Source organism: Sturnus vulgaris, chromosome 5, assembly GCF_052056855.1.
Source record: "Sturnus vulgaris isolate bStuVul1 chromosome 5, bStuVul1.hap1, whole genome shotgun sequence".
NCBI lineage: Eukaryota > Metazoa > Chordata > Aves > Passeriformes > Sturnidae > Sturnus > Sturnus vulgaris.
The window spans coordinates 7793709-7819955 of record NC_142247.1 but is presented as its reverse complement, the minus strand read 5'-3'; the positions used below and the strand labels follow the sequence as shown (position 1 = coordinate 7819955).

General features: G+C 39.4%; 1 protein-coding gene across 13 annotated transcripts in view; it reads left to right on the top strand.

Moving 5' to 3' along the window:
* The window catches only part of ABCC9 (ATP binding cassette subfamily C member 9), a 72295-nt gene that overhangs the window by 28282 nt on the left and 17766 nt on the right, over positions 1–26247 (top strand). For 9 of the 13 annotated variants that reach the window (XM_088164779.1, XM_088164777.1, XM_088164770.1 and 6 more), the window contains 18 exons: positions 583–623; positions 1695–1837; positions 5248–5356; positions 6455–6565; positions 7101–7173; positions 9067–9172; positions 10738–10776; positions 14174–14212; positions 16052–16153; positions 17512–17596; positions 18075–18155; positions 19081–19218; positions 19700–19825; positions 20460–20556; positions 21481–21728; positions 22626–22774; positions 23546–23615; positions 24447–24604. In XM_088164779.1, coding sequence (XP_088020905.1) covers positions 583–623; positions 1695–1837; positions 5248–5356; positions 6455–6565; positions 7101–7173; positions 9067–9172; positions 10738–10776; positions 14174–14212; positions 16052–16153; positions 17512–17596; positions 18075–18155; positions 19081–19218; positions 19700–19825; positions 20460–20556; positions 21481–21728; positions 22626–22774; positions 23546–23615; positions 24447–24604 — 1915 coding nt within the window. The remainder of the gene's footprint in view (positions 1–582; positions 624–1694; positions 1838–5247; positions 5357–6454; positions 6566–7100; positions 7174–9066; positions 9173–10737; positions 10777–14173; positions 14213–16051; positions 16154–17511; positions 17597–18074; positions 18156–19080; positions 19219–19699; positions 19826–20459; positions 20557–21480; positions 21729–22625; positions 22775–23545; positions 23616–24446; positions 24605–26247) is intronic. The other 4 variants (XM_088164781.1, XM_088164780.1, XM_088164782.1 and 1 more) reach the window with 2 other exon arrangements.

Sequence of the window (26247 nt, the reverse complement as noted above, 5' to 3'; positions counted from 1 at the left end):
TGTTTTTCATGTCAACATTCCTCCCAACTTCAACTAAAGAGAGATACAGCTGTGCCTGTATTTTGTCTGTGTGTAATGTCATTAAAATAAAAAGATGTGATAAATACATAACACAGAAATTCCAAAGTTAAATAAAATATGGTTGATTTTTTTGCAGTAAGTTTTCTGTTACCTTCATTGTGACATTACAATTAGGAGTTCCTCTACAGGAAGAAGGCTCCAGATAATATTGTCAGCTCTGACTGCAGCAAAGATAAATTATGTTTTCTGCATATAAATTGTGTTTTCTGCAATGTAGAAGGATTGAGTAATGCTTTAGTTGTGTTTCATATTAATTGTGCACATAATGATTTTTATCCCAGTTTAGTAGAGTAGACAAATAAGAGAATTCCATGGCTTATTTGTTGGTGTGTTTAAGATATCTATCAGGGAAGGAAATTTCTTCCTTCAGACTAATTTTCCTTTGAGAGTTTTAATTACTTGAATTGGAAATAACTAGATTATTTTAGTGTCACATACTTACTGTAAAATTGGTTTTTGTTAATTTCCTATAATCTCATGCTTGTTTTATTTCTTTCCCAGTTTTTATGAATGCAGCCATACCAATAGCAGCTGTTCTTGCAGTAAGATATGTTTTTTTCAGTTTTCCTTATAAAAAAGGGAAAGTGGGGGGGAGGGGGTGTAAAAAGGATAAATAGTCAACATTGTTATTGTAGGACCTATTCTTTATAAATCCAGCCGATGAGTTAAGGTGCCCCTGCTAACTGTAGGAGGGCATGACACTGAAAGTTTTTGTTCCCAGAAGGTGGGTTGGTAAAACCAAAGAGAAAAATAATATTTTTCTATAAGTAAGAAAAATCATTACATCTTGAATTTTTTACGGAAGGAAGGAAGGAAGGAAGGAAGGAAGGAAGGAAGGAAGGAAGGAAGGAAGGAAGGAAGGAAGGAAGGAAGGAAGGAAGGAAGGAAGGAAGGAAGGAAGGAAGGAAGGAAGGAAGGAAGGAAGGAAGGAAGGAAGGAAGGAAGATCATTACAACTTGAAAGAAGACCCATTTTGAAAAGTTCTTTTCGAAAGGGTTTTTGAGTATCTTTTCTTGTCTCTAGCAGCAAAACTCATTCCTGTTTCAAAATGTATTATGAGGAACCATTAAAGTTTTCAAGAAAGGTTACTTTTCAGTTTAAAGAGGAATAAATTCTGCTTGTCCTCTAGCCAGGTTTAAGTCTCAGCCTCATGCACTAGAGGAACTATGCCATGGTAGTCAGTAAGGAACTTACATAGACCAAATTTTGAGGGCAGAGTATACTGAGAATGTGTACAAGAATTGGAACATTTATGACCAGAATTCTGCATCTGTGAAAAAAAACCCTAAGATTTCTTATATTCTTACTGTTTTGGTTTTTTTCCTTGGTTGTGTGTTTCCTGTAAAACCTAAAGTAAATTACAAAGCTGTAATCAAATGCTAGATTTTACAATGAAAACTTTTTCACTCTTCAATGTGTAAACCTCTTGAAATCACTGGCAAGATTTTAAAATCTATTTCACTGTAATAGAAGACATCTTTCTCTTCAGTTTATCCTCATTCCCAGTGAATGAGGTAGTTATTAGCCTTACTGAGCAAAATATTTTGCTTGCTGTCCTTGTCCATCTTGTTCAAGAGTCCTTGTCCTGACATGCTCTTTCCCTGATGTGACAGACCTTTGTGACTTACACCTACACCAGCGAAAAGCCACTGCAGCCTGCCCAGGCATTTGCATCCCTGTCACTGTTCCACATCCTGGTCACTCCTCTGTTCCTGCTCTCCACAGTGGTTCGTTTTGCAGTCAAGGCCATCGTGAGGTAAGAGATCCTTCTCCTTCCTCCAGCTCCTGAATACTCATGTTTAGTACTCGAAAATGTTGTTTCTACCTGCTCATGTGTAAGAGTGTTGTGAGGTGGGACTCGGGTGCTAAAGATGTGAGAGAAATTAGAGTGACGTTTCCTTTTTACTGCGTGACACAAAGAAACACAGCACAGCAAGGACAGGGAGCTGCTGGAGCCAGGACAGAGCAGGGACACCAAGGGATCAGAGGGATGGAGCAGCTCTGCTGGGAGGAAAGGCTCAGGGAATTGGGATTGTTCAGCCTGGAGAGGAGAAGGCTTTGGGATGACCTCATTGTGGCCTTCCAGTGCCTGAAGGGAACCCACAGGAAAGATGGAGAGAGACTCTTGACAAGGGCCTGGAGTGACAGGACAAGGGGCAATGGCTTCACACTGACACAGAGCAGGTTTTGCTTGAATATGAGGAAGAAATTGTTCCCTGTGAGGATGGTGAGGCCCTGGCACAGGTTTCCCAGAGAAGCTGTGGCTTCCCCTGGATCCCTGGCAGTGTTCCAGGCCAGGTTGGATGGGGCCCTGAGCAAGCTGTGGAAGGTGTCCCTGCCCATGGCAATGAGGTGGTCTTTGAGATTCCTTCCAACCTATGCCATTCTGTGATTCTATGATTCCTAATGCTCCATTCTTTTTACAATTTCACGAACTTTGGCACCTTGGATTCAGAGCTGCACTGTCCTTCCTTGAGAGATGCTGCTCCTCTCACACTGTGGCCACCCACCACTGCTCTTCCCTTGCACTCTCTGGCCTCTTGTCAGCACTGAGGGGGTGAGAGACCATGGTGTGAAGCTCTCTAGCAAGACCACCCTGCTGAAGCAAGGAAGAGTAACTGGCTTAGCCCTACCTCCACAAAAAGTGCATTAGGCTATAAGTGAGAATTTAATGATGTCCTGCATCCTGTTCCAGGTATTTATATCCATAAAACAGCCCAACAGAGCAGCTTCCTTCATGCTGGGCTATAGAGCACTTAATCTTGAAGGAGCAGATAGGTATAAGTCAAATTTCAGGCTTTTGGGTGTTGTGTCAGTGGCCTGTATGGACAGAGTCACAGCCATAGGGTGGTTATGCAGACCTACACACTGCCAAGATGTCCCAAGAGGTGCAAAGTGACACCTGGCTGACAGTAGAGTGTCAGATGCCAAGCACAGCAGGATGTGAAGACAGAACTGACCTTCCCACCCAGAAACGTCATTCTTTCATGCCAAGGCTGAGGCACATTGGTAAGATACTGCATTGCTGCTGTCACTGCCTAGTTTTGGTAGGTAATGGTAACACCAAATTGCAGTCAAGGGGGCTTCAGGCTCCACAGCTGTTATTTGCCAGCACCACACTGACTTTAAAAAACAAAAATAATTAAACAGAGTTTATTTTTGTCAAAGCAGCAGCAGGAGCAGGGCCACATGAGACATTTTCCCTAGGTTGAAAATGATTTCTGAGTAGTGGAAAATCTCCAAGCTCCTCTATAAATCATCCAAGCCTCTACATCTCTGTACTATGTTTAGCATGCCCCTAATATCAAAATGGTGTGTACATTTTCTTTAATGCTGCTGGCCACCCCTCAGGGCAATATTTAAAGACCAGATTTGCCAAAACAAACTGCATCCTTTGTCAAACTCATTTCCTAACATCTTTCTCCCATGAACATCACATCCCCCAAGTGAAGGATAAAGAATGTATGTTTGGCCACTCAATGGCTCTATCCTCAATCAAATACATACACGAGTATATGCTTATTATTTTTGTCATTAAGAGCTTATACTTTGGTCAGAATTTCAATTTTCTGTTCAAGAGTAGTTCTAGTGCCAATAAAACTTCTGAGGATACCTCATTCAAATGCCAAATAAAGGTTGGTGTTATTTTAGATGCATGATCAAAACAAGGTCTTGTATCTTCTACAAGAAAATAAATTCTTGCTTAGCCCCTTATATAAGACTGAAATTCTGATGTGGAAACATATCAGAATTTACGGGGCACATAAATTTTCTATTTAAGAGAGAAGATAGGAACAGGCATGCTGGCAGGAGGAAGTAATTACAATAGCAGTGCTTTCTTGCTAACCCGTCTCTCTGTGGCTTGAAGGTGTATTAATAATTTAATACAAAATACACAGGCTTTGAGATGGACTACTTTCCCATTTGCAGTTTAATGTCCAAATTACTGATCTGAAGGCATATGTCCTTCTGCTTTCTCAGTCTCTGGCCCAATGCACCTTGATTTTAGTTTTTGCAAGGTAATAGCTTCACCATGACTGGTGTGTGATTTTGTTCATCCCTCCCCTGGAATGATAAAGAGCCGGTGCTTATGGCACTCTGAAAGGAAGGGGGACAAAGAGAGGATCAAATCCTCCTGTGATGAAGAATTAATTGAACCTGTGCACTGTATTTCTCAGTGGACAATTTTAAGAGCTAGGCAAAGAGTTTCTGTGTGTCTCCAGAGCTGGCCATGGCTATGCTGAGGTGTGCAGTACCCAGCCCCTGTGTACGTGCACTGCACAGAACCATGGAATCCCAGAATATGCTGAGCTGGAAGGGACACACCAGGATCATCGAGTTCACCTCCTGGCCCTGCACAGAACACCACAGGAATTCCACCCTGTGCCTCAGAGCACTGTTCAAATGCTCCTTGCACTCTGTCAGCCTTGCAGCTGTGAACACTTCCCTGGGGAACCTGTTCCAGTGCCTGACCACCCTCTGGGTGAAGCACTTCTTCCTGGTATCCAACCTAAACGTCCCCTGACACATGCTGTTTCCTTGAGTCCTGTCACTGGTCACACAGACCAGAGATCAGCAGTGGCCCTTTCACTTCCCCTGGTGAGGAAGCTGCAGAACTGCTGTGAGGTGTCACCTCAGTCTCCTCTTCTTCAGGCTGAAAAAGGCGGGTGATCTCAACTGTCCCTCATGTGGTTTCCCCTCCAGACCCTTCACCATCCTCATGACCTCCTTTGGACAGCCTCTAATAGCTTTAATGTCTTTTATTAATATGATGCAAAAGCTGTGTCAGGATGTGCCCGCTGCCCTGTCATTTCCAGAGGATGGAGGTAGGTGAATGACCTATTTCTGCACCCTGGCTGCACCAGCCTGAGAAAGGCACAGCAGAGATGAGCCTGCCAAGAGGGAAACCATTCCCACGGAGCTCCCTTGGCACCCTCATGACTTGCTCTGCTCTTCGTTCCCAGCTACCAGTACAATGCTTAATTATTTTCATCTGTCCTTCCACACACATAAATCTTCATTTGCCATCAGGGTGGCAGATGAAAGTATATCATGAACTTCTTTTGGAACATTTCTGATAAATCCTGCTGGCGTGACTGCACAAAAAAGGAAATGTATTCGTGGAAACCTGGGTTTATGTAACTCACTGTCCTGCTTTCTTTCAAGTGTACAGAAGCTGAATGAGTTTCTCCTGAGTGATGAGATTGGAGATGACAGCTGGAGAGGGGGGGACAGCTCTGTACCTTATGAATCCTGTAAGAAGCACACGGGACTTGTAAGTTCTGCTTTATGACACTGAATTTCAAAGCAGAGAGGCCATACAGCCCCTTACAAGGCCAGTGGCCAAGCTGACAGAGCCTGGGAGCTTTGATTTCTAGCTTGGCTCTAATATTGACCAGTTCTGCCTCTTTTATGTCCTAACCTGTGTGTTTTTATGACGTAAAGAGTCCCCAAACACACTTAAGCACTGCTGAAGCGTCAATAGTTAAAAAAACCCAACTTAAACCAACCATAATACGCCAACATATTTAAATACACCTAAAATCCAACCTTCTTCCTTTTTATAGAAGGCCCAGGTGGATTTGTGGTTATGGGATTTGTACTGTATATTGCCTGTACAATCTATCTTATACTGGACATCCTTAGGGAGGAAGAATTCCTGCTTTGGGAAATTCAGAATTAAAGGTGGAAAAAAGCAACACCAAACTTTGTGAAATAGGAATTAGTTCCAAAATGCTGTTTCTGAAGTACTGAGCATAGAGTGAATTTGAGTAAAATCTGAGGACAAAAAACCACAATAAAGATGATTTGGGAAAAGGTATTTTTTTTAATTTTGACATTTTTCTAAAGCTATATATTTTAACAGTTTCAAACTGATGTACAATTTGAAATGTGACTGAAACTTGCAGCAACAGAAAGAAAGGATTAGCACAAAATATTATTTTAGCTTTCCAACCTGAAACAACACCCTTCCTGTTTTTCTGGGCTAACAATGATAACAAAATAAATAAAAAAGAGATTGTTTCAGCTTTTATTTTATTTGTCCTGTCCACCTTTTGCTTAGTCCTACAGAGGCTGTAGATGAGGGGAGAGGGTTTGAGAAGGATGGTAGAGATGAAATTTGGGATGGTTATGCTTGGGAAGCAAAAAGTCCCAAAATATTCTGTGCTTCAGTTAAGAATGTTTAAAACATTTAAAATGTGTGCGTGACAGTGGTGTATCTGTATTATCACACATTGAAAAGCACTGGCTGCTTCTCCTGAGCTGGAATGGTGGTAGGAAAGGGAATGGATTGTTTGCTTTACAGGGCACCAACTGCTGTCTCCTCGTGAGGATTCCAACTTTTCTCCTGTTTTCACTTCTCTCTGTGCAGCACACCAAGGCCATCAACAGGAGGCAGCCCCTGAGGTATCAGCTTGAGAGCTACGAGCAGCCAGCAAGGAAGCAGACACGGCCCGTGGAGATTGATGATGTGGCCATTAAGGTGCTTTGAAAAACGTTTTCCCTCATGAAAATAGGGAGCAGGTTCTCCTGCAACAGCACCTGATGGTGCTCAATTGCTGCTGTTATTTCAAATTTTCCATGACAAGAGCAAGCCCTAAAATAAGTTAGCACTTTAGTAAAATTTTCAGGGAGAAGAGTGAGTTTCAGACCAGTATTTACAGTTATTTCGTGTCTTCTCAGGAAACAAAGAGGCATCATGAATCTAATGCCCAAGTCTTTAGTCTCATATTTGACAGAATGAAAGTATTTGGTAAATAGAGCTCAGCTCAAGATCATCCCTTTCTTGCCTTACAAACATTATGTACATTTGTGTATTTATCTTTCCTTATTCACAATTTTTTGGGATTTAGCAATCTTTAAAACTTAGCTTGCTTTTTTCTCTGTGTGTACAACCATACTACACTGTGTCTAGTAATCACAGATTTATTTTATGAAGGTATTTTAAATCTAAATGAATAATTCTAATTTTTCCCCTCCTGTGTTTACATGTCTGATTTGTGGTAATTGTTTTGTAGGTGACTAATGGATACTTTTCATGGGGAAGTGGTTTAGCTACACTGTCCAACATAAACATTAGAATCCCAACAGGTAGGATGAAAGAACACCTTAAACATGAAATATATAATGTCAAATTGTTATTAATTCCACTTCTTGATGTTTTGAAATGCACAAAGGTACACATTTAGAATTTTATAAGAAAAAAATAGAGATTAAAAGTGTATACAAGGTCATGAGCTGTGTTGTTCATATAGTAATGTCATTAGATTAATTATCTGGCTTTTATATATCTATATAGTTTATATAGTTCTATAATAGCACAAACTAAGTCATGAGTTAGAATAAACATGAAAAATGATTGAAAAATTGTCATTATTATTTTAACAGAGAAATTGAAAAAAATAAAGAGGTAGAACTCCAGACTCATTGAAACCAAGGGTCCATCTAACTCAGTATGTTATTTTCAGCAACACTCATGTATTATACTTTTCCTGCCATTTACCAACATTACAGTCTCCCAGTACACAACTATTTTCATTCAGAAAACGAAGCTTTTCTCTCAAGAAATCCTTAATTATTTTGTCTCTCAATGAATTCCTCTTTATCAAAAAGAGTTGTAATTCCTTGCATCCTCAGTGTCTTTGGCTAGAGATTCCACAGGTTTACAAAATGCTGGCTTGTTTTGGAATACTTGTATAGCAAGTGTGAAAAGTAGAAACTCCTATTAATAATATCAATAATTTTTTTGTTTGTTTTATTGATAATGCTGTCATATTCATAACATTGTCTGCTAGCATTTCATGTTATTAAATAGTCCTATGCTTTATTTTGATCTTATATCAAGGGCTTTGGTTTAAAATAGAGTATTACTTTAGGTTGCTGTCACATGGTTATTTAGTAATCCCCAAGCTTGTATGATTTGTTTCCATGTAGCATTAAGTGTCACCAGCAGAATGCCTTTGCTCCAAGGAGTTTACAGTCTGAGGCCATGGGTTCCCAGGCTGGATGGGCCAGAGTTTGCCTCCTTTGTAAGGAATAAAACCCTTGGCTTCCCAGCTGGAGAGAAGCTTAACTGGAAAATTTCCAATACCTAAAGGGGGGCTACAGGAAAGATGGAGAGAGAGACTCTTGACAAGGGCCTGGAGTGACAGGAAAAGGGGGAATGGCTTCAAACTGACAGAGAAAAGGTTTAGATTGGATATGAGGAAAGAAATTCTTCCCTGTGAGGGTGCTGAGGCCCTGGCACAGGTTTCCCAGAGAAGCTGTGGCTGCCCCATCCCTGGCAGTGTCCAAGGCCAGGCTGGATGGGGCTCTGAGCAAGCTGGGACAGTGGAAGGTGCCCCTGCCCATGGCAGGGGGATAGAATGAGGTGATCTCTAAGGCCCCTTCCAACACAAACATTCTGTGAGTCTATGAAAAGCATTGGCCAGCACAATTAGTGAGTTCAATCAGTTTATGGGAAGATCTGAGAAGCACTGTTGTCACTCCAGAGGAGGACTGGAGGTAGAAAAGTGTCGAGGGGGTGGAGGGGGGAGGTGAAGGAGAAGTACAGCAAAGCAGAGAAGAGTAATGGGTCTTCTTTCAGTTAATTTATTAGACTGGCCCAAATTCATTTCAGTTCATCTATTAGATTGGTCCAAATTTTCATAGAACTCAAGGCTGAATAATCACTCCCCACCATATATTGTTTACCCCTAAATAACTTTCATAGAGTAACACAGCCCCATGAAACAAATGTTAATATAGGTAAGAGCAACAGTCTCATTCCTTTGGAGATTAGTGTGTAGTGTGTTACTGCAATCCATTAATGCTTCCATAGATGAATACATGCAATACTGCCCATTTATGTAGTGGATGCTAAAACAATTATTCAATCTGCTCAAATGCTCTAGAGCTGAATCTAGCTGGGTCTTGTGAACTAGAGTATAATTGTTTCTTTTCCTCTTTTTAAAAAGTGATTTGTTGTTTTTACTATTACCATAGGTCAGATGACAATGATTGTGGGCCAAGTTGGCTGTGGCAAGTCTTCACTTCTCCTTGCTATATTGGGAGAGATGCAGACCCTGGAGGGAAAAGTTCACTGGAGCAAGTATGTTTATATAGCTATTAATTTCTGTGTTCATTTAAGGAGGAGGTTGAGATTTGATGTGAGAAATGTAAACTTCATGAACTCAGAACTGCATGCTGAGAGATTAGCACCACCCAGATCCTCCCTGGAATGCATCACCTGCAAACTCAGGAATTTTCACTGTTTTGTCACTTTCAGAGCAGGCAGAGCAGGGTGCCCCAGGAAGGAAAAGAGGCTGGTCTGGTGATTAATATCTAATATACTGGCCTAGCAAATGACCTGGATAGAAAGCATAGGCTATTCCTTTTATCAAATAGGCTTCAGTACTGACTATCATTGAAGTCAGCATTGTCATGTTGTTCCTGTACCCACCAGTGAAAGTGTGGAGCTTCTCCAGCCCTGTGGGATGTGTGGGGTGCCAGCCTAAAGGAAAAGTTGTACTTCCACTCAGAGCTGCTGCTACTTCTGGCAGAAAAAAAAAAGTAATTACATGTGAGCAATGCTTTTTTCCTTCCCTGGTACCTACCCAAGCCTCACCTATGGAACAGTGTCACTCTTCACAGTAATACACTCAAAAAGCAGCCTGAGCACACCAAACACCTTAAAAGTAAAGGCTGGGAATAAGATTTTTCTGGAAGGAGAACTGCCCATGAATCCAGGCCTTGGATTCAGAACCAGTGAATGAGAACTTCCCACAGAAACTAGAGTGGGGCAGCAAGCACTCTTCAAGCCTAGGCAGGACAGAGACAAGGATGTGCTGTAACTCCCAGACTTGTTCTTTGGTTTTAAAGATCAGTTCTGTTTCTTTAAAACTACCAAGCCAAACTCCTCTCAATTATCTTTCTGCTGAGAAAAGAGGAAATTTTGTCATAGAGACCAATATTTTGTTGCCCCATCTCTTGATTAGTAACCTCATTTGTCATATTTTTCTTACAGCAATGTTGTAAACTGGATGGTTTTTGCTTTTCCTGTGATAGTATCCATGGCATTTTTGCTCTCTAGCTATACTTCACTTTCTGCTATTCTAAACACATGATCTCACTGGAGTAGCAGGTACAGTTGAAGCCAAGGCTACACTAAATTTAGTTTAATTATATATTAATTTAGGCTTTGAAGGAAGAAGAATATGTGACCTACCACAGTTAATTTATTTAAGACATGCAATGAAGGTTTTTATACCACAATCAGGCATTGTTTTTCTCAGTAATTAAAAAAGAAAAAAAGGAGTAAGTAGAATGTACCTTGAAATAATTCTTACAATTGTTTTGAAAGAAGTATTTGAGAAAGACTCAGATTTTTCCTAGATACAGATAATTGGAAATCTTCAAAAGATTAGAAAAATGAGAACTCTTAGAAACATAATAGATACAGCTTATGAAATGTTTCATAATTATGAATTGTGAAAAAAAAAAAAAGTTTAATATTGTTCAAGAGATAGAATCATGCTGTCAGTTGATTAGTAGTCTGTACATCACCACAACACCAAGAAACTCAGGTTTTAGCAAACACCTCAGATTTTTTTCATTGCACACTCTAATTGTGATATAGCTGATGCAAACATGGTTATATTTTGCTGGTAATTTCAGACTGCCTGGCAGACAGATGAATACAGAAGGATACTTCAGGTATTTAACCAAGTGGTTCCTGTATTTTGCAAAACCATAATAAAGGTCCTATTTACACTTTTAAGTCCCTTTCCATGTAATTGTCCGTGCATGACTAACACAGGTACTGATCCAGGGATGAAATGCAGGGTAGGGGAATTCCTTTACAAATTCAGCTGTAGCAACACAGTAATTATAAGCATAAGATTACAGCCCCAGTTGTACTGGGACAATCATGCAAGGCATCATTGGGATTCAAATACTCTGTTGCTGTGGAGGCTGACTGCAGTGAGAGCTGTGTCAAATGAGAGCTGTGCTGCCAAGGTTGTCACTGCTTTGGCATCTCAGGGGAGTAAAGCATGGCAGTATTTCTTTCTGTAAAAGATCTTGGCCAGGGCAAATCTTATGGGCTGGGTCTCAATTTTTTCCACTTAGATGAGACATAGCCCAGAAATGTGACATCCTTAGACATGGAGCTGGGTTTTTGTTTTCCCAGTGAGCAATCAGCTTGAGAGGCTTGTTAGACACTGATGCATGGGGCTGTCTGGGTGTAGTCATTCCGCCAAGTTTGTTTCAGATGAGAGTTATTTATTATGAAGTTATTTCTTAATAATTTGTGGGAATCATGCAGAGACATGTATTCTCCTCATGCACATCAAGCCAAACAGTCACAGAACCATCTTAGACTGCCAAGCCAAGAGGGCCAAAGTGGAACCCTTATGTCGTTTTTTGTACATTGAAATGGTTTCTGTGCCACCAGCTTGTTATATACTCAGTGAAAAGCTCAGGGAACACAAGAACTATTAAATAAATCCTCAAAAATGGCCTGTTTTATCCTCAAGTATCCAAAAGGATGTGACAAATATTAGGAAAACTCAGTGCACCCCTCAGAAGGATTGCCAAGTACAATGCTCACCCAAAGATTACAAGCAGAGGAGCTCACAGAAAGCACTGAAGGGCATAAGGAGCACTGGAGGGATAAAAAATCATCCACATAAATGGCAATGGCCAAAACCACCAGAACTATCAGTTCTGGTTGTAGGGACAGGCCTAAATTCCTGTATGGAATTTGTGTAGATGCTTGGTCCTCATCTTGCCTCAATTTCCTGCCTATATTAGCAGAGGAAATGGTTCATTCTGTGGTTACAGGGCTATCCCAGAGATTTTGTACACCTTTCTTCTCCTCCCTCATTACTCTGTAGGATGAGGGAATCAGGGTCTGGCTAGAGATGCTTTAGTCTATTTTAAAACATTATGAGTGGCTACAAAAGTGTCTAAACCTCAACAAGAGGTATTTTTTACTTTTTCTTAAAACCTTGATTTTTTCTTTTTTCTTTATTTTCCTTGATTTTTTCATCTTATAAATTCAAAATCCTATAAAAATGACTGATTAGTTTAGTCCTTCTGAACATTTCAGACTTGAATTTGCCACACCCCATTTTGGGCAATATGTGTATTTTATAGTACAGCTAAAAATCAGTATAAATAGCCACTTTCAATAAATAAATGAACTAGAGGAAATAAATGCTAATCCCCTCAGGCAAATAAAATACCCTTTTTAGAAATCTCCAGAGCTTCAATTTCAGCCCACTCTCATGCTCTGCAATCACATCACTCAGATTCAGCAGGGTAATAAAGAATAAAACCAAATACTTAATCCCCTTGCTTGTGAAGGTCCCAGCTCACTAAAGGTCTTCTCTGTTTATTCATGGGATTTCTGGTGAATGTGGGTTCTCACAGAAATCTCATTCATAATTTGGGAGAATCAAAGTCAATTTGTCAAGCTAAGCTGGGAATGAAATTTCTAACCAAGGAAAAAGGGTTTAAGAAACTGAGCTCCTAAAATTAGTCCTTGTCCATTGAGAAACTCTGGTTATGATGGCAAGCATATTACATCTGGCATGGAATTGCAAAGAGTCTTGCTAGGCTTGTGCCCAGTTTTTTTGTAGTTCAGATGGTGCTCCCAAACTTACACCTGAAAGCATTTTCTCTTTCTCAGTCAGTGCAGTGCTGTCCCTCTCTCCTTACAAAAATTTGGGGGTCTTGAATAGAGCAAATTTAGGGTTTCTTCTTCTTGTTTGCCTTCATCTAATTCCCAGCCCCTTTTCAATCTCTCCTTAGACTCCATCTTTTGCTTTTTTCTAACTTTTTTCCATTGTAGAGAAGACTGGAAGCTTCTGCTGAATGAGAGACCAACTTTTAGTGAGGAACTGCCTGGTTTGAACCTCAATGTGTGGCTCTCTGACACTTCTGAGACTTATATCCCTCTGATGCAGCACCTTCTCTGGCAATTAATGTATGAAGAAAACACAGACTGTGCATTTTAGGAGGCCTGAATCAGCCAGATAGCTGATGTGCAGCACAGAAAAACCATGTCTCAGTTCTGGCATTTTGGGAAGATGCTAAATACATGAGTCTGGCATTAAAAGGACTCTGCTTGCTATTAGAATTTTTATGCCCTTTCTAGACTTGAATATCCTGCTAATGAGTGCAGCTGCATTTACTGGTATCCCAGCAGTCAAGCAGTCATTTCTGTCTCAGCATAAAGTGTTTCATCTGGAGTGTTCATAGGCCTGAGAGAAGAGGATTTGTTTGTTCATGGCTTTTTTTTTTTTTAAAGTCAGGAAAATAATGTTTTAGCATGAGTTTTCTACCCCCTTCCAATGCCTGTTTCTATTTACCTGGTATCATCTCTTTTAGGTTTTGCACTTTGCAGTGATGCATCACCATGCCTGGAGTGAGCATCATTACTGGTCCAAAACTGCTTTTTTGGACTGCCTACCATTCCAGGCTCTTGGCACTGTTAAAGAGTCAATTAAGAAACAAAGGGAGCTGCAAAACCATTCATGCCATTGCTGCCATTTGAATCCTCTTCAGAATGTATTTCTTAAGGACTTGATCCTTAAGAAGTAGAGGATGACAAGGAAAACCTACATGTCATAGAGCTGTGCACAGCTCTATGCAGCCTTAGTGCTACAAAGAGATTCAAAATCTTTCTGGTCCTACAGTGTAGCTGCAAAGCTCATCTTTACTCTAGGGGAAATTTGTCATTAGTTACCAGCTTCTGTAGGCCACTGGCAGAGCGTGTGGAGAAGCTAACTTAGTGCTTGCCAGACAATATTAATATTTTAATTTTTAATAGGTTTTATAATACAATTTTCATTTTTAATACATTTTCTAACAACATAATTTGCCTGTTTAGCCAATATGACTTGTAGATACGAAACTGTCACATTTTAAAAAGTGTTATGGTTTTGCTTAGACCTTGTTTGTTTTCCCTTCAAGAACATAAAACCCCAAACTTATGCTGAGTTCTTAAAGTATGTAATTAACTCCAGGTTCACGGTATGTAAAACTAGCACAAAATGTTATTCTTTCTATTTCCTGCTTACTAAATGTCATTTACCATAACTTACAGTGTAAATGAAACTGAACCTTCTTTTGAAGCATCCAGAAGGTATTATTTCTTTCTTAGTGTATCATAAAACACTCATTAATTTCTCCAGAATTTCCCCAAATCTTCACCTTGTCCTCTTAAACCATCTCCATTTTTTCCTTACCATGTTGATAATTGTTTACTGTGGGACTAATGGATAGACTGTGCAAATCCAGTGGATCCCACACTTCTCCAGCCAGTGAACCACTACCTCTGTCTTGTCTGAAAGATGCTCAGCTCCCATCTGACCTCAGTGGGAGTTCAGAGTGCTCCTTGTCATGCAAGACAAGATCTCTAGGTATGAGGCATCGTTAGGTGTCTCCTCCCACATGTTTTTGAGTTTTCTGCCCAGCACTGGGTTCCCCGTGGTGCTTAACCTGGGATGGGATGGAGCAGGGCACAGAGGGAGCCAGCTCAGCTCCAGCTGAAGCCAAGCAGGGACTCCACCCCTGGCTGCAGGTTTAAAAGAAGGACAAGCTCTACTAAAAGTATGTCATAAATGACAGAGAGGTAGTGGCACACAGAGCTGTAGTTGGGAGCCACACCATGATTTGCTGCCTCATAAGCTTGAGGACATATTTCATATGAGTGCATATGAACAGCTAAAACTCCTGGAAGTTTTGGGATATTGCTGACAGCTTCTAACCAGCTGTTTCTCCTGCCTTAGCACCCCCTCTCTCAGTAGTAAATCCTACATGCTTATAAATGAAGCTAAGCAAATGTTTTGCTGGAAGCAATACTATCAAAGAAACTGAGAAGGAACCTCATTGTGGCCTTCCAGAACTGGTAGGGAGCCCACAGGAAAGATGGAGAGAGACTCTTGACAAGGGCCTGGAGTGACAGGATAAGGGGGAATGGCTTCACACTGACAGAGAGGAGATTAGAAAAAAATTCTTTATTGTCTGTGTGTTGAGGCCCTGGCACAGGTTTCCCAGAGAAGCTGTGGCTGCCCCATCCCTGGAAGTGTCCAAGGCCAGGCTGCATGGGGCTCTGAGCAACCTGGGATAGTGGAAGGTGTCCCTGCCCATGGCAGGGGTTGGAACAAGATGATCTTTAAGGTCCCTTCCAACCCAAACCACTCCATGATTCTATGATGAAATGTTCAGATCCATGAGCTGGTACCAGTTCACACCTCCTTCCTCACATCACCTTGGGCATCTCAGAAAAATGTCTGAAATTACATGACTGTTTTTGCTGCCATACCTTGGCAAAACAGCCAGAAGTAAAAAAACATTCATGCCCCTACTGACAAATGTCATTAGGCATTTAGACACATTTAAACTATGTCTACTAAATCCCTGGGAGTCTACAGTGATTCCTTCCCAATCTGTACTAAACTGCCTTCTTGTCCAATATCATTGAGGATCTAATAAACTGAAAGGAAAAAAAATATTCACTGAGAAAAAAGTATTTTATATATGTGGCCATATAAAATAATCTCACACTTCAGAAAGCAGCAAACCAAGTGTGCCAATGCCATTTGAACAGTGCCTTTTCACTATGTGTTTTGATGTTAGAGAAAATAATGCCAAATAACTATTCCAAGGAGAATTTAATATTTCTTAGTATAATTTTTATTTGCCTTTAGATTTGAATCGCAATTACTAGACTGAGGTAGGTACCAGCCATTTATAGTAGAATAGAATATAATCTAAAGTGTAGATTTTGCCATCAGGGAAGAGAGTGGGTGCTGTTCTAACAAAAGCATCAAATTTAAAACTCTTCACTTCATTTTGCTTACGTGTTTCCCTGAATTTTTCTGAATGCTCATTCATGAAATTAACTTGAAAAAACCTGATTATTAGGCATTTCATAGTGTGAGGACTTTGTTTCTTACTAAAGCTCCGTGTCTGTCTGCAGTAGGAACAGGTACTCCGTGGCTTATGCAGCTCAGAAGCCGTGGCTGCTCAATGCCACTGTGGAGGAGAACATCATCTTTGGCAGTCCCTTTAATAAGCAGAGGTAAATATCCACCTCCTTGGATAGCTCCTTTTAGAGAATCTTTTCTGGCATCTTCTAAAGGAAGCTTGTAGATTCTGGAAAATATCAATCAGTGCATGCTAAACCGGGGGTGGATTTAGCTGACCTGAGTTTGTTCACTTCAGAGGAAGATTTCTGGTTTAAGTTAGGCTGCTCCTCTAAACAGAGGAGTGTCTAAGGTGTTTGTGAGAAATCCCACAGTGGCAGTGGCTTTCCATGGAATACAGCTGAAGCCATATGTGCCATCTCCAAGGTGAAATGAATCCCATCTTTGGAGACTACTTACATATTTTTCTTTTGTTTAATGGAGCCCAAGATTGCCAGAGGACTCTGGAAACAGGGATTCTAGGCATGCTTCCACTGAGTTTATGTGCTAATCCTGCTGTGATCAAGTTACTGAAGCAGCCACCTTCCAAAAACATAATTTATGAAGATGGGGTGCCTCGAGGGAATGGCCTTAATTCCTCCTTTAGAAGTAAAGGAGAAGGAAGTGTGAAAGCTGAGATGCACCGCTTATATTGTGCTTACCCAGCACCTGTTTCTTCCATCCTTCTAAAAAGTCAATTAACAAATGTGAGAAAAGTGACTAGACTTAAGGAAAACAAATTGTGTATGTTTTCAAAGGCAACACTCTGTTTTCAGTTATTGAAAATACACCCTGCTCCTCTCAGTCTGTGCTGTTAAGATGTATGACTCCATTCTGACTTCATAAAACCTAACCATGACCAAAAGCCTTGAAATCCAGAAAAGCACCAAAATTTCAGGAACCACATTCTTCAGCCACTGCATCCATCAGCTGGTCTCACTAGCTTCAAAGGGGCAAGGCTGAATTTCATCACCCAAATAATCTGATCCCAGCTGCTCATCAGCAGAACAAATGCTACAGACTCAGAAATCTCACAAAAAAATTTCAAAATTTTGCAAGTGGTTTGCTGGTAAGACCGGAAGCACTGTAAGGATCCTTTGTCCTGTAATATCACTCCAAAGAAAATGAAGAGACACTTAAAGGGGGAAGAATAAAAACTCAGTGGAAAATAGCTTCAAACACTATGGAGTCCAACAAAATGACTCCTTGATAGGGAGGAATGTACTCAATAATTTATATAATTAAAAAGCAGTCTTGCCAATAAAGGCTTCTAATAAAGATGTAATTTTTTACAATGCTTCATTTACACTGCTCCAGGATTAGTTATCGATAATCATTTTGCTCTACTTATTTTTACAATTATCCAGTCATCACAGAGCAATAAAAACTTCGTGGTGACATCTATCTGGAGGTTTTTGTGTTAGCAGAGTGAGTGGCTAAGTAAACAATTGCAATGACCACGTTGTTTTTCCAGGTACAAGGCTGTTACAGATGCCTGTTCTCTGCAGCCTGATATTGACTTACTGCCATTTGGTGACCAGACAGAAATTGGAGAAAGGGTAAATAATGTGAATGCTTTAATCTCTGCTTGGCCTTTGTATTAAGAAGACACTCCCTGATGTCACTCAGACACTCAGTTCTAGTCTGTATTTGGCTGCCAGACTGGTAAATAATTGTAATTCACCAAGGTTTACTACAAAAAAAGTTGAAATCTTTTCTGTTTCTTCAGCTATTTCTCAAATGGGATTTTTAAACCAAAGTTTCTCATTTTTTGCTTGCAGAATTTGATGCTACTATTGTTTACACTTTTCAATCTAAAAAGCCTACTGTGCTCAGAGCAGCTATTCATAATTTACACTTACCTTGAATAATAACTTTTCTGATATTATATAAGGACTATGCTTATCAATAGAATTAGCATTTAAATGAAGTTTTTTATTTTTAATGGAACTCTATAATTGTAAAAAATCACATTTCCAGAGGCCTGTCATAATGTTTATTCAAGGATGCCTATTTCTGATCCATTTGAATCATTAGGGGATTAATTTAAGTGGAGGCCAACGACAGAGAATCTGTGTAGCTCGAGCACTCTACCAGAACACCAACATTGTCTTCTTGGTAAGACTTTTCTTTTTCACAAGAAGCATGCAAAATTGTAAAACTGTAATTCCATATATTTAGTTTATATTTAAAATACCTATGAGGACTTGTATTCGACTCCAAAACCAAATGATAGAGATAGGAAACAAGCATCCATCAGAGGCAGGATCAAAACATCCTGGGAGAATGATGAAGGTGGGAATTCCTGCACAGATGAACACTGGAAGAGTGGAACAGATTGTCTTAACTTCTCCTTGCTCTGAGTGGTGACCTTCTATCAGCACAGTCCCACAGAAATCAGCAGGATTTCTGATAAGGAGCCATAATGGACAGTCTGAGGGCTCAGCACTCTCCTGCAGAGTGCTGTGGAGTTGGACAGCCTTTCCCTTCTTGGTTATTACTTTCAAGGCATGTTAGGAATTTCAGAAGGTTCATGAAGGGGCTGTTTGAGCCTCTTCAAAATGAAGTAGAGACTTCTTGAAGAAAAAGTGTTTGCATATTGATATCCTTATCTGAATGTTGCCTTATTTCCAGCCACGCTCTCTCCAAGCACATTTGTAGTTTAGTTTGGAAGAAAAGAGAAGAGCTGCTAATTCTGCTTTAAATTTCCTGTGTCAGTTTCACATCAAAACTGGACCCAAATTTGGCTTTGGATCCAAATTTTCAAATTTGGATGGAAATTTCAGTTCTGGTGTTCCTGTACTCTGTCAGTGAGGCACCAGCACTAGACACAGTCAGACACAAAAAATGAAACTGAGTCCATTGCTGTGAACTGAAGAGCAGTGGATTCCAGCTCACTGGAGTGCACCCACTGACTGGGTCCTAGTCACTAGAGAGAGATGAAACATCATAAAGAGAGATGCTTTCTTTTTTAAAAGTGCTATTTTAGGAATTAACCTCACTTTTGTATCTTGTAATATTTTTCAACTTGATGTGGTTGCAGGATGACCCATTCTCTGCACTGGACATTCACTTAAGTGATCACTTAATGCAGGAAGGGATTTTGAAGTTTCTGCAAGAAGACAAGAGGACTCTTGTTCTGGTGACACATAAATTACAATATCTGCCACATGCTGACTGGGTAAGAGAAGAAGTACTGGGGGAAAATTTCCTAAGGATAAATGTACACTTGAAGTTAACACCATAACATTTAATGGGATTATTACTTTTCTCTACAATAGAGTCCCTTTTAATTCTAGCCTCATAGCTAATTGCCACTTTAACTAACACAGTTTTTATGGTGGAAGAACTATTTTATTTTTACATTATTTAAGTAGATTTTGTTTTTGTTCATTGAAAGGCATGGAGAATTTGATTTAATTGCAACTATGTCTATCCATTCTTTTCAATGCTTTTTATATGTTAATGCAAACATGACTTCCACGAGTTCCAGTTAATGAGCTGTGCCAGCAAACTTAGGAAGTTATTAATAAAATCTTGATTAAAAGGAAGACAGATATTTGCATAATGGTATTGTCACTAATGGTGAGCCATATTTTGTAGGATCCAGGTCAGTGATCATGGTATCTGTGTTGTTGAGTGCTGGGTGCTTTCTTCCCTAGATCATAGCAATGAAGGATGGAATGGTGCTTAGAGAAGGGACACTAAAGGATATCCAAAACAAAGATGTTGAGCTCTATGAACACTGGAAAACTCTGATGAATCGCCAAGATCAAGAGTTGGAAAAGGTAAATAGGAGCATTTGGGCAAGGATAACTTTTCTGCAAAGAAATATTTGTCATTCAATTTAAAAAAACCCCAAACCATGTCTGAAGCAAGTTTTCACTTGCTTTAGGGCAAGTGAAAAAGTTTTCACAATTTAGGGCAAAATAACATGACCTATAAGGAGTTTTAGGGGCTGGAATAGATTGTTTAGTAAGTGTGTGGTATATCCATCATGTCTAAGGACATCTTAGCCAAGAAACCCTTGGAAATGTGGTGCACAACTGATCCTTTGGTCGGGCAAGAGTTGGACCCAGAAACTTCCTATGGTATCTCTCATCATTTTATTCTGTTATTGACATGAACATTTAGGATTCTCTGAAGTCTATTTTTGAAGCTTTTATCATTCCAGAAGAGAAGGAAGGAAAAAATGGCAGAGAGGGAAAGAAGTGGACAAAGCTGAATTCTTTGAAATTTAAATTGAAAAATACTGTGTTTTTCCATTCTGTGAGTTAAATGCTCCACATAAAGTCTCTTGGAGATTTTTGCAAGTACTACTACAATTGGTGAACAGCTAATCTCTCAAATTAATAAATGATCTCTCAAATTTATAAAACTTATTATTAATTAATAATAATAATGATAACCTAATTATTTCAGGATATGGAAGCTGACCAGACAACTCTTGAGAGAAAGACCCTTCGAAGGGCCATGTACCCCAGAGAATCCAAGTCACAACTGGAAGATGAAGATGAAGGTTTGTTTTACAATTTCATTTTATTTAATACCATTTTTCATTGCCTTTCCACTTTCATAGCTGGCAGTTCTTAGCAGCAAAGTGTGACTCTATTGATGACACTTGGTAATAGTAGTGGAAAGTCCAACATTTTGACTCGTTTACAATAGGACTTGTTTAAGGGATTCTCCATATATTTCCCTAAACATCATGCAGAGATAAGGGTGTATCAAACCAAATTAATTACTTTGCTAACTCACAGTGCCTGAAGTTATTGAGAGATGAGATAAAAGTACAGCAACAGAAAAAATTGTAAAGAAAAAAAAATGAGGTAGATGTCAAGAGCATGTCAACATTTCCTTTCCTCAACTGCAGCCTGCAGGGCTGCAAGATATATGTTCTTATTATCTAGGATAAAAAAATTAGATTTCATGTTTATACACCTCTGAAATATGTATTTTCCATAGCAGAACTAGTCCACCATTTGTGTTTCAATAGAATGTGATCAATTATCATTTTAGCACTCCTGATTAAAGGGAAAATTGAACTTTTTCATGCAAACAGATGATGAAGAGTCTGGATGGAAAGGTTTGGAGGATTTTCTAAAATCTTCCAAATTGCTTTGCTGACTGTGTAATAAAAGATGATGAACAGGTTGGGAAAGGCCTGGTGTCTGCTGTAAATAATAAGTAGTGAACACCTGGTTTATAAAAATTTTTCTTAATAAAACTGGTACAAGATTGGCAAACTATAGAATTGCTTAGAGGCGCAGGGGAAGTCTTATGAAAATATATCTGAAGTGTTTGTTGTTTTTAAATGACAAATTGAATTTTGACTTTAAAATTTAAATTCAAATCAGAAGAAAAAAGAATCCAACAAACCTGGTAAAACAAGGTAGAGTTATTATTGAATCCAAGCTAACTTGATCAAATGTCTGAGTCACAGAGGAGGAAGAAGAAGAAGATGAAGATGACAACATGTCAACTGTCTTGAGGCTCAGGACAAAGATGCCATGGAAAACCTGCTGGAGATATCTAACCTCTGGAGGATTTTTCTTGCTCTTTCTGATGATTTTCTCCAAGCTGTTGAAACACTCAGTTATTGTGGCCATAGATTACTGGCTTGCTACATGGACATCCATAGACAATGCAAATGAAGCCAGGAATGCTGATGAGGATAAGAGCAAAGAGAAGGTGAGCCAGATCTTGGAGCCTGACAGGGGAAAAAAATGAAAGAACACATGTTCTCAAGTAATTATTTGCTGTTCATCTGGAAGTAGCTGGATTGAAATGACAGGTACATTATTATACAGGATGGATGGATTCTTAGTGTTAAAAGAAGGCAACTCAAATTTTATCAATCTTTTTGACCATTCAAAACTGAAACAGAATCATATTTGAGGGTAAAAAAATAATTGGCCTTTCAAAGTAAGGAGCCTTATACAACTGGTCTTCTAAGTCAGTGACCCCACTTTCCTAAGTACTGGCTGTCAAGTAGTGTCCTGACAGAAAAAAAAATACAAATGGAAGTCTTCAATTGTACTGCTTGAGTACAGTCTGCTTATAGCTGTAAATTTGACTCAAGTACAATATCTCAATGGAATCCACAATCCACTTGCTAGATTTTCAGAAGGCTTAAATGTGCTATAACCCTGGCAGATCAGTTTAGGATTTGCTCTTAGGAAAATTCATGATGCTTGAACTCAATAAAGTGGAACTTTCCAACATCTCTCAAATGCCTTAATTCTTGAGAGGCTCTACTCTGTTTCCCTAAGTTTCTTGGATAACAACCCTTTGTATATGTCCACATAATAGTCTGCACAGTTCTAAGAGCTACCATTTCAAGGTCTTGAGGAGTAGAATAGAGTGAGGGATCATAGAACTGCCAGAACTTCTAATTATGTGGACTTAATGAATTGCAGATCCATCACTGCATCATAGTCCTTTTATTTCCCAAAGATGATATATAATTATGTAATACAAAAGATATGATATAGTAGCTGATGGTCACCAGGTATTTTGGGAACTTCTTAGTAGAAAGGAAAAAATGGGTGTTTATTTCTAGGATTGATGTATTTGTTATTCCATTAGACTTATCATGTAGCTGTCTTCAGCATCCTCTCTGGAGCTGGGATTGTCCTTTGCCTCATCACATCCCTGACTGTGGAATGGATGGGCCTCACAGCAGCCAAGAACCTACACCACAATCTCCTCAATAAGATCATCCTTGGTCCAATCAGGTACAGTAAAAATGATGTCCCTGAAAAGCTACATATTCAAAGCCTGTCCTCTGTAACTGCAAGGGTACTCCTAGGAAAATACTCTTGTATTTTACCTGTTTCCTCCAAGTCCTCTAAAAAGGAAAATAATTAGTGAGATAACCATCAGGGGAAAAGATTCCATGAGAGAACATGTGAAATTTTGCCCTTGTTTGTTATCTGGCCGAACTGTTTCAGAAAGCTGGCACCCCTTCAGGGCTGGGGGGTCAAGGACAGCTCTGAGGGCAGTTCAGGCTCCAGGGCACCCAGCACCAGCTCTGAGCAATGGCCATGGTATCAAACCATGTGGACACCAAGGCTTCTTCTGTGCACAATACCCAGGGTCTCACAGGCAGCAGGATGGCCAAAAGGATGCCTGAATAACAAAAAAATTTATCACAGTGCTTCCATGAAACATCTGGGGTTGGTGCCTATTAGAAGGAGGCTGAGCAGCACCCAGGAACAGACTATGATGTTTGGAAGGGATCTTAAAGCCTAATGGAACAAGGAGGAAAGATCAGGACTCAAGACAGCAGGTTTTTGGAAGAGGAGACAAATTTTTTTCGGGAGAAAGTGCCAAAAAAAGCATTTAGACAGTCAGGATGGAGATAAGATGATCTGGTATGTTATTAATATTTATTGCTTGGTTTTAAGCAATGGCTGTACACAGCTCTGTGTTCTATCTGACAGGAGTTGTAATCCAAAACTGGAATTCCTCTATAGGTTACCTTTTGGTTTTAATTTGTCCAACAGGTTCTTCGACATGACTCCGCTGGGGCTAATTCTAAATCGCTTCTCTGCTGATACCAATATCATCGATCAGGTAGATGTATCAATATATTCTGTTTTATTAACCCGACTTTGCAAATTCTCATGTTAATTCTGAATAAGATGATATGCTAAAATATTCAGTAGAGAAAGGCATAGCAAAACCGGGCTCTGGGAAAGATAATAGGGACAGTAGAAGTAAAAAGTACACACATTTGTAGTAATGAGGGCATGTAACAATTAACATAAGCATAGTGGGAGGTGAGGGCTCTTAATTTCTTCGTATGCAGACTGGTTGATTCTGTTGGAAGAGCTGGATTAAGAAAACATCAGATTTTGGGCTTGAAACAGGAAACACAGTAGAAAATAAAAACTTTGAATATATGGGAGTAGGTGTGACAAATAAATATTCCACCATGGCTGGCAACACATGTGAATTTAGTGTATACAGGGAGAGGAAGGACTTTCACTATGACTGTGCATAAAAATTTTTGGATGAACAATAATCCTGAATATAAGGTTGATGGGAACATGGAATAAAAATCATGAGACTCTGAAACAGGGCATTCTACTTCTCAAAATGTCTGACATATCAAGAACAATTTTCTCTTCCTTGCCGGATATATAAATGAGGTAGAAATGGCCTCTATTTCCCCATCTTTGAAACTCTGACCTTTAGAAAACAAAAACCTACTGACTCATTTTTTAATCCCTGTACTTTTGGCTATGAGACCCACAGAAACAGAAAGACTCCTGATATTAGGAGAATATCAATGAGTACATAGTAGTATTACTCCACTTTTACTCCACTTTTCCTATAGGAAAAGGTTTGTAGTGGTGCTACCAAGGATTTTTTTCCTCATGGATGTTTTTCATTTCTCTCTAGCACATCCCTCCCACGCTGGAGTCTCTGACCAGATCCACCTTGCTCTGCCTGTCAGCCATTGGGATGATCTCCTATGCCACTCCATGGTTCCTTGTGGCCCTCGTGCCCCTGGGCATAGCATTTTATTTCATCCAGAAATACTTCAGGGTTGCTTCCAAGTATGTATTAAAGAACCATCCTGAAAGTTTCCTCCATGAAATATTGTACATAAAAACGGTGGTGGAATGTGAGGAGCCAAAAAAGGGGGAAATGGCCGTGGCATCCTGCTTTTGATCCTGAGGCATGAATTTGAGACATGCACTGGGGAATATTTCCAACTGACCTGGCTATAAATGGGGTAACTGGGGAAGCAATACCAACTGAATCAATTTTTTTGGCTCCAGAGTCAGATGAACATGAAGTTTGTTAATCAGATAGGCTTGCATCTAGTCAAAACTCCTCTTTGATATTTGAGGGTTAGTAAAGAACAGAAAATAACTCCCTGGATTAACATCAATCATGGCTTTTCCTTCATATTGGGGAAAAAAGTGCCACAGGAAGTAATTTCTACTGTACAGCTTTTCATATTCAGGGTAGTTTGGCTGGGTGTAAAGAGTACAGTTTTTTTCAGCAAAAATAGAGTCATACTTCTGGTGCTAAATTAATTCTATAATCTCGTAAAACATCTTCAGCAAGCCATTTAAGTTTTTTCTTAAATTCAATCCATTAGTCTTTTGTTATCAGCCAGAATCTTCCAAGAAGATTTATTTATAAGGAAACTCTGTAATCAGAATTCACAAACCAGAAATGTTTAAATCTGAAATAATTTGCTTAACTTCTCTGAGATTTTTCAGAAACCTTGTTCTTGCCCCACCAAACCTCCAAACTGAAGCTGTTTGTGGCAGTATACCAGATCTCAAGGTGGCTGACAAATCAGGAGACCCGGTTTTCACTCTCAAATTATTCTGTTAAACTCTTTTAAATCACTTGAGATGTGACTTGTGCTCTTTTGATGGACAATAAAAATTAAAACATCCAATTTATTTCCCTAAAAATTAGTCTTGGGAAATGTAAGATGAAGGAATAGCTTGAGGCAGTATTTGTAACTCACTTGCATGCACTCCTTTGCAGGCATATAAGCCTCACTAATTTTTAGAAATGCAAATATTTACAGTATTTCTTGCAGCACTTTGACTCTTTGTTGTATTTTCCATTACATCTTTCAAAAACTTCTGTGTATTTTCCATCATAAATTTGAAAGATATTTATCATCAAAACATCAGCAGCAAACTCAGTTCTGTGCACTGCAACATTCAGCAACATTCAGCAGTTGTTTCTCCTAGCCTATCTAATACTGTGTGCAAAATTCGTAGGATTTTGACAACAAGTTTTAATCTCTAATGATCTGGACTTTCTTCTGTTTGTGCAACTGGCAGCTATGCCAATGGCAGAGTGTTACAGAAAGATGTAATTTTTTTCCTGTGGTTTGGATAATGTTCCTCTTTTAAAAGACTGGAACTTTTTGGACTTAAATATTGTTTCTCCATGCAGGTCTTGGAAGTGCCATTGCTGAGTAATTAGGGAAATTTATCACTCATATTATTTCAGTGCTGTCTCTGCTACAACCAATGTTAACAGCACAAAGAGAAGATCTGCTATGTTGTGGTACTTCCAGATATGGGAAATGAGGCCAGGTTTATGTGAAAATACAGCTTTTTTTGTTAGGCCAGCTGTTACCATAAAGTATATGCACTTCCTGATACACAGACCCTAAATAACATGCCATAAAGTTTAAAATCGATGGTTTTGAATTTAAATTAAT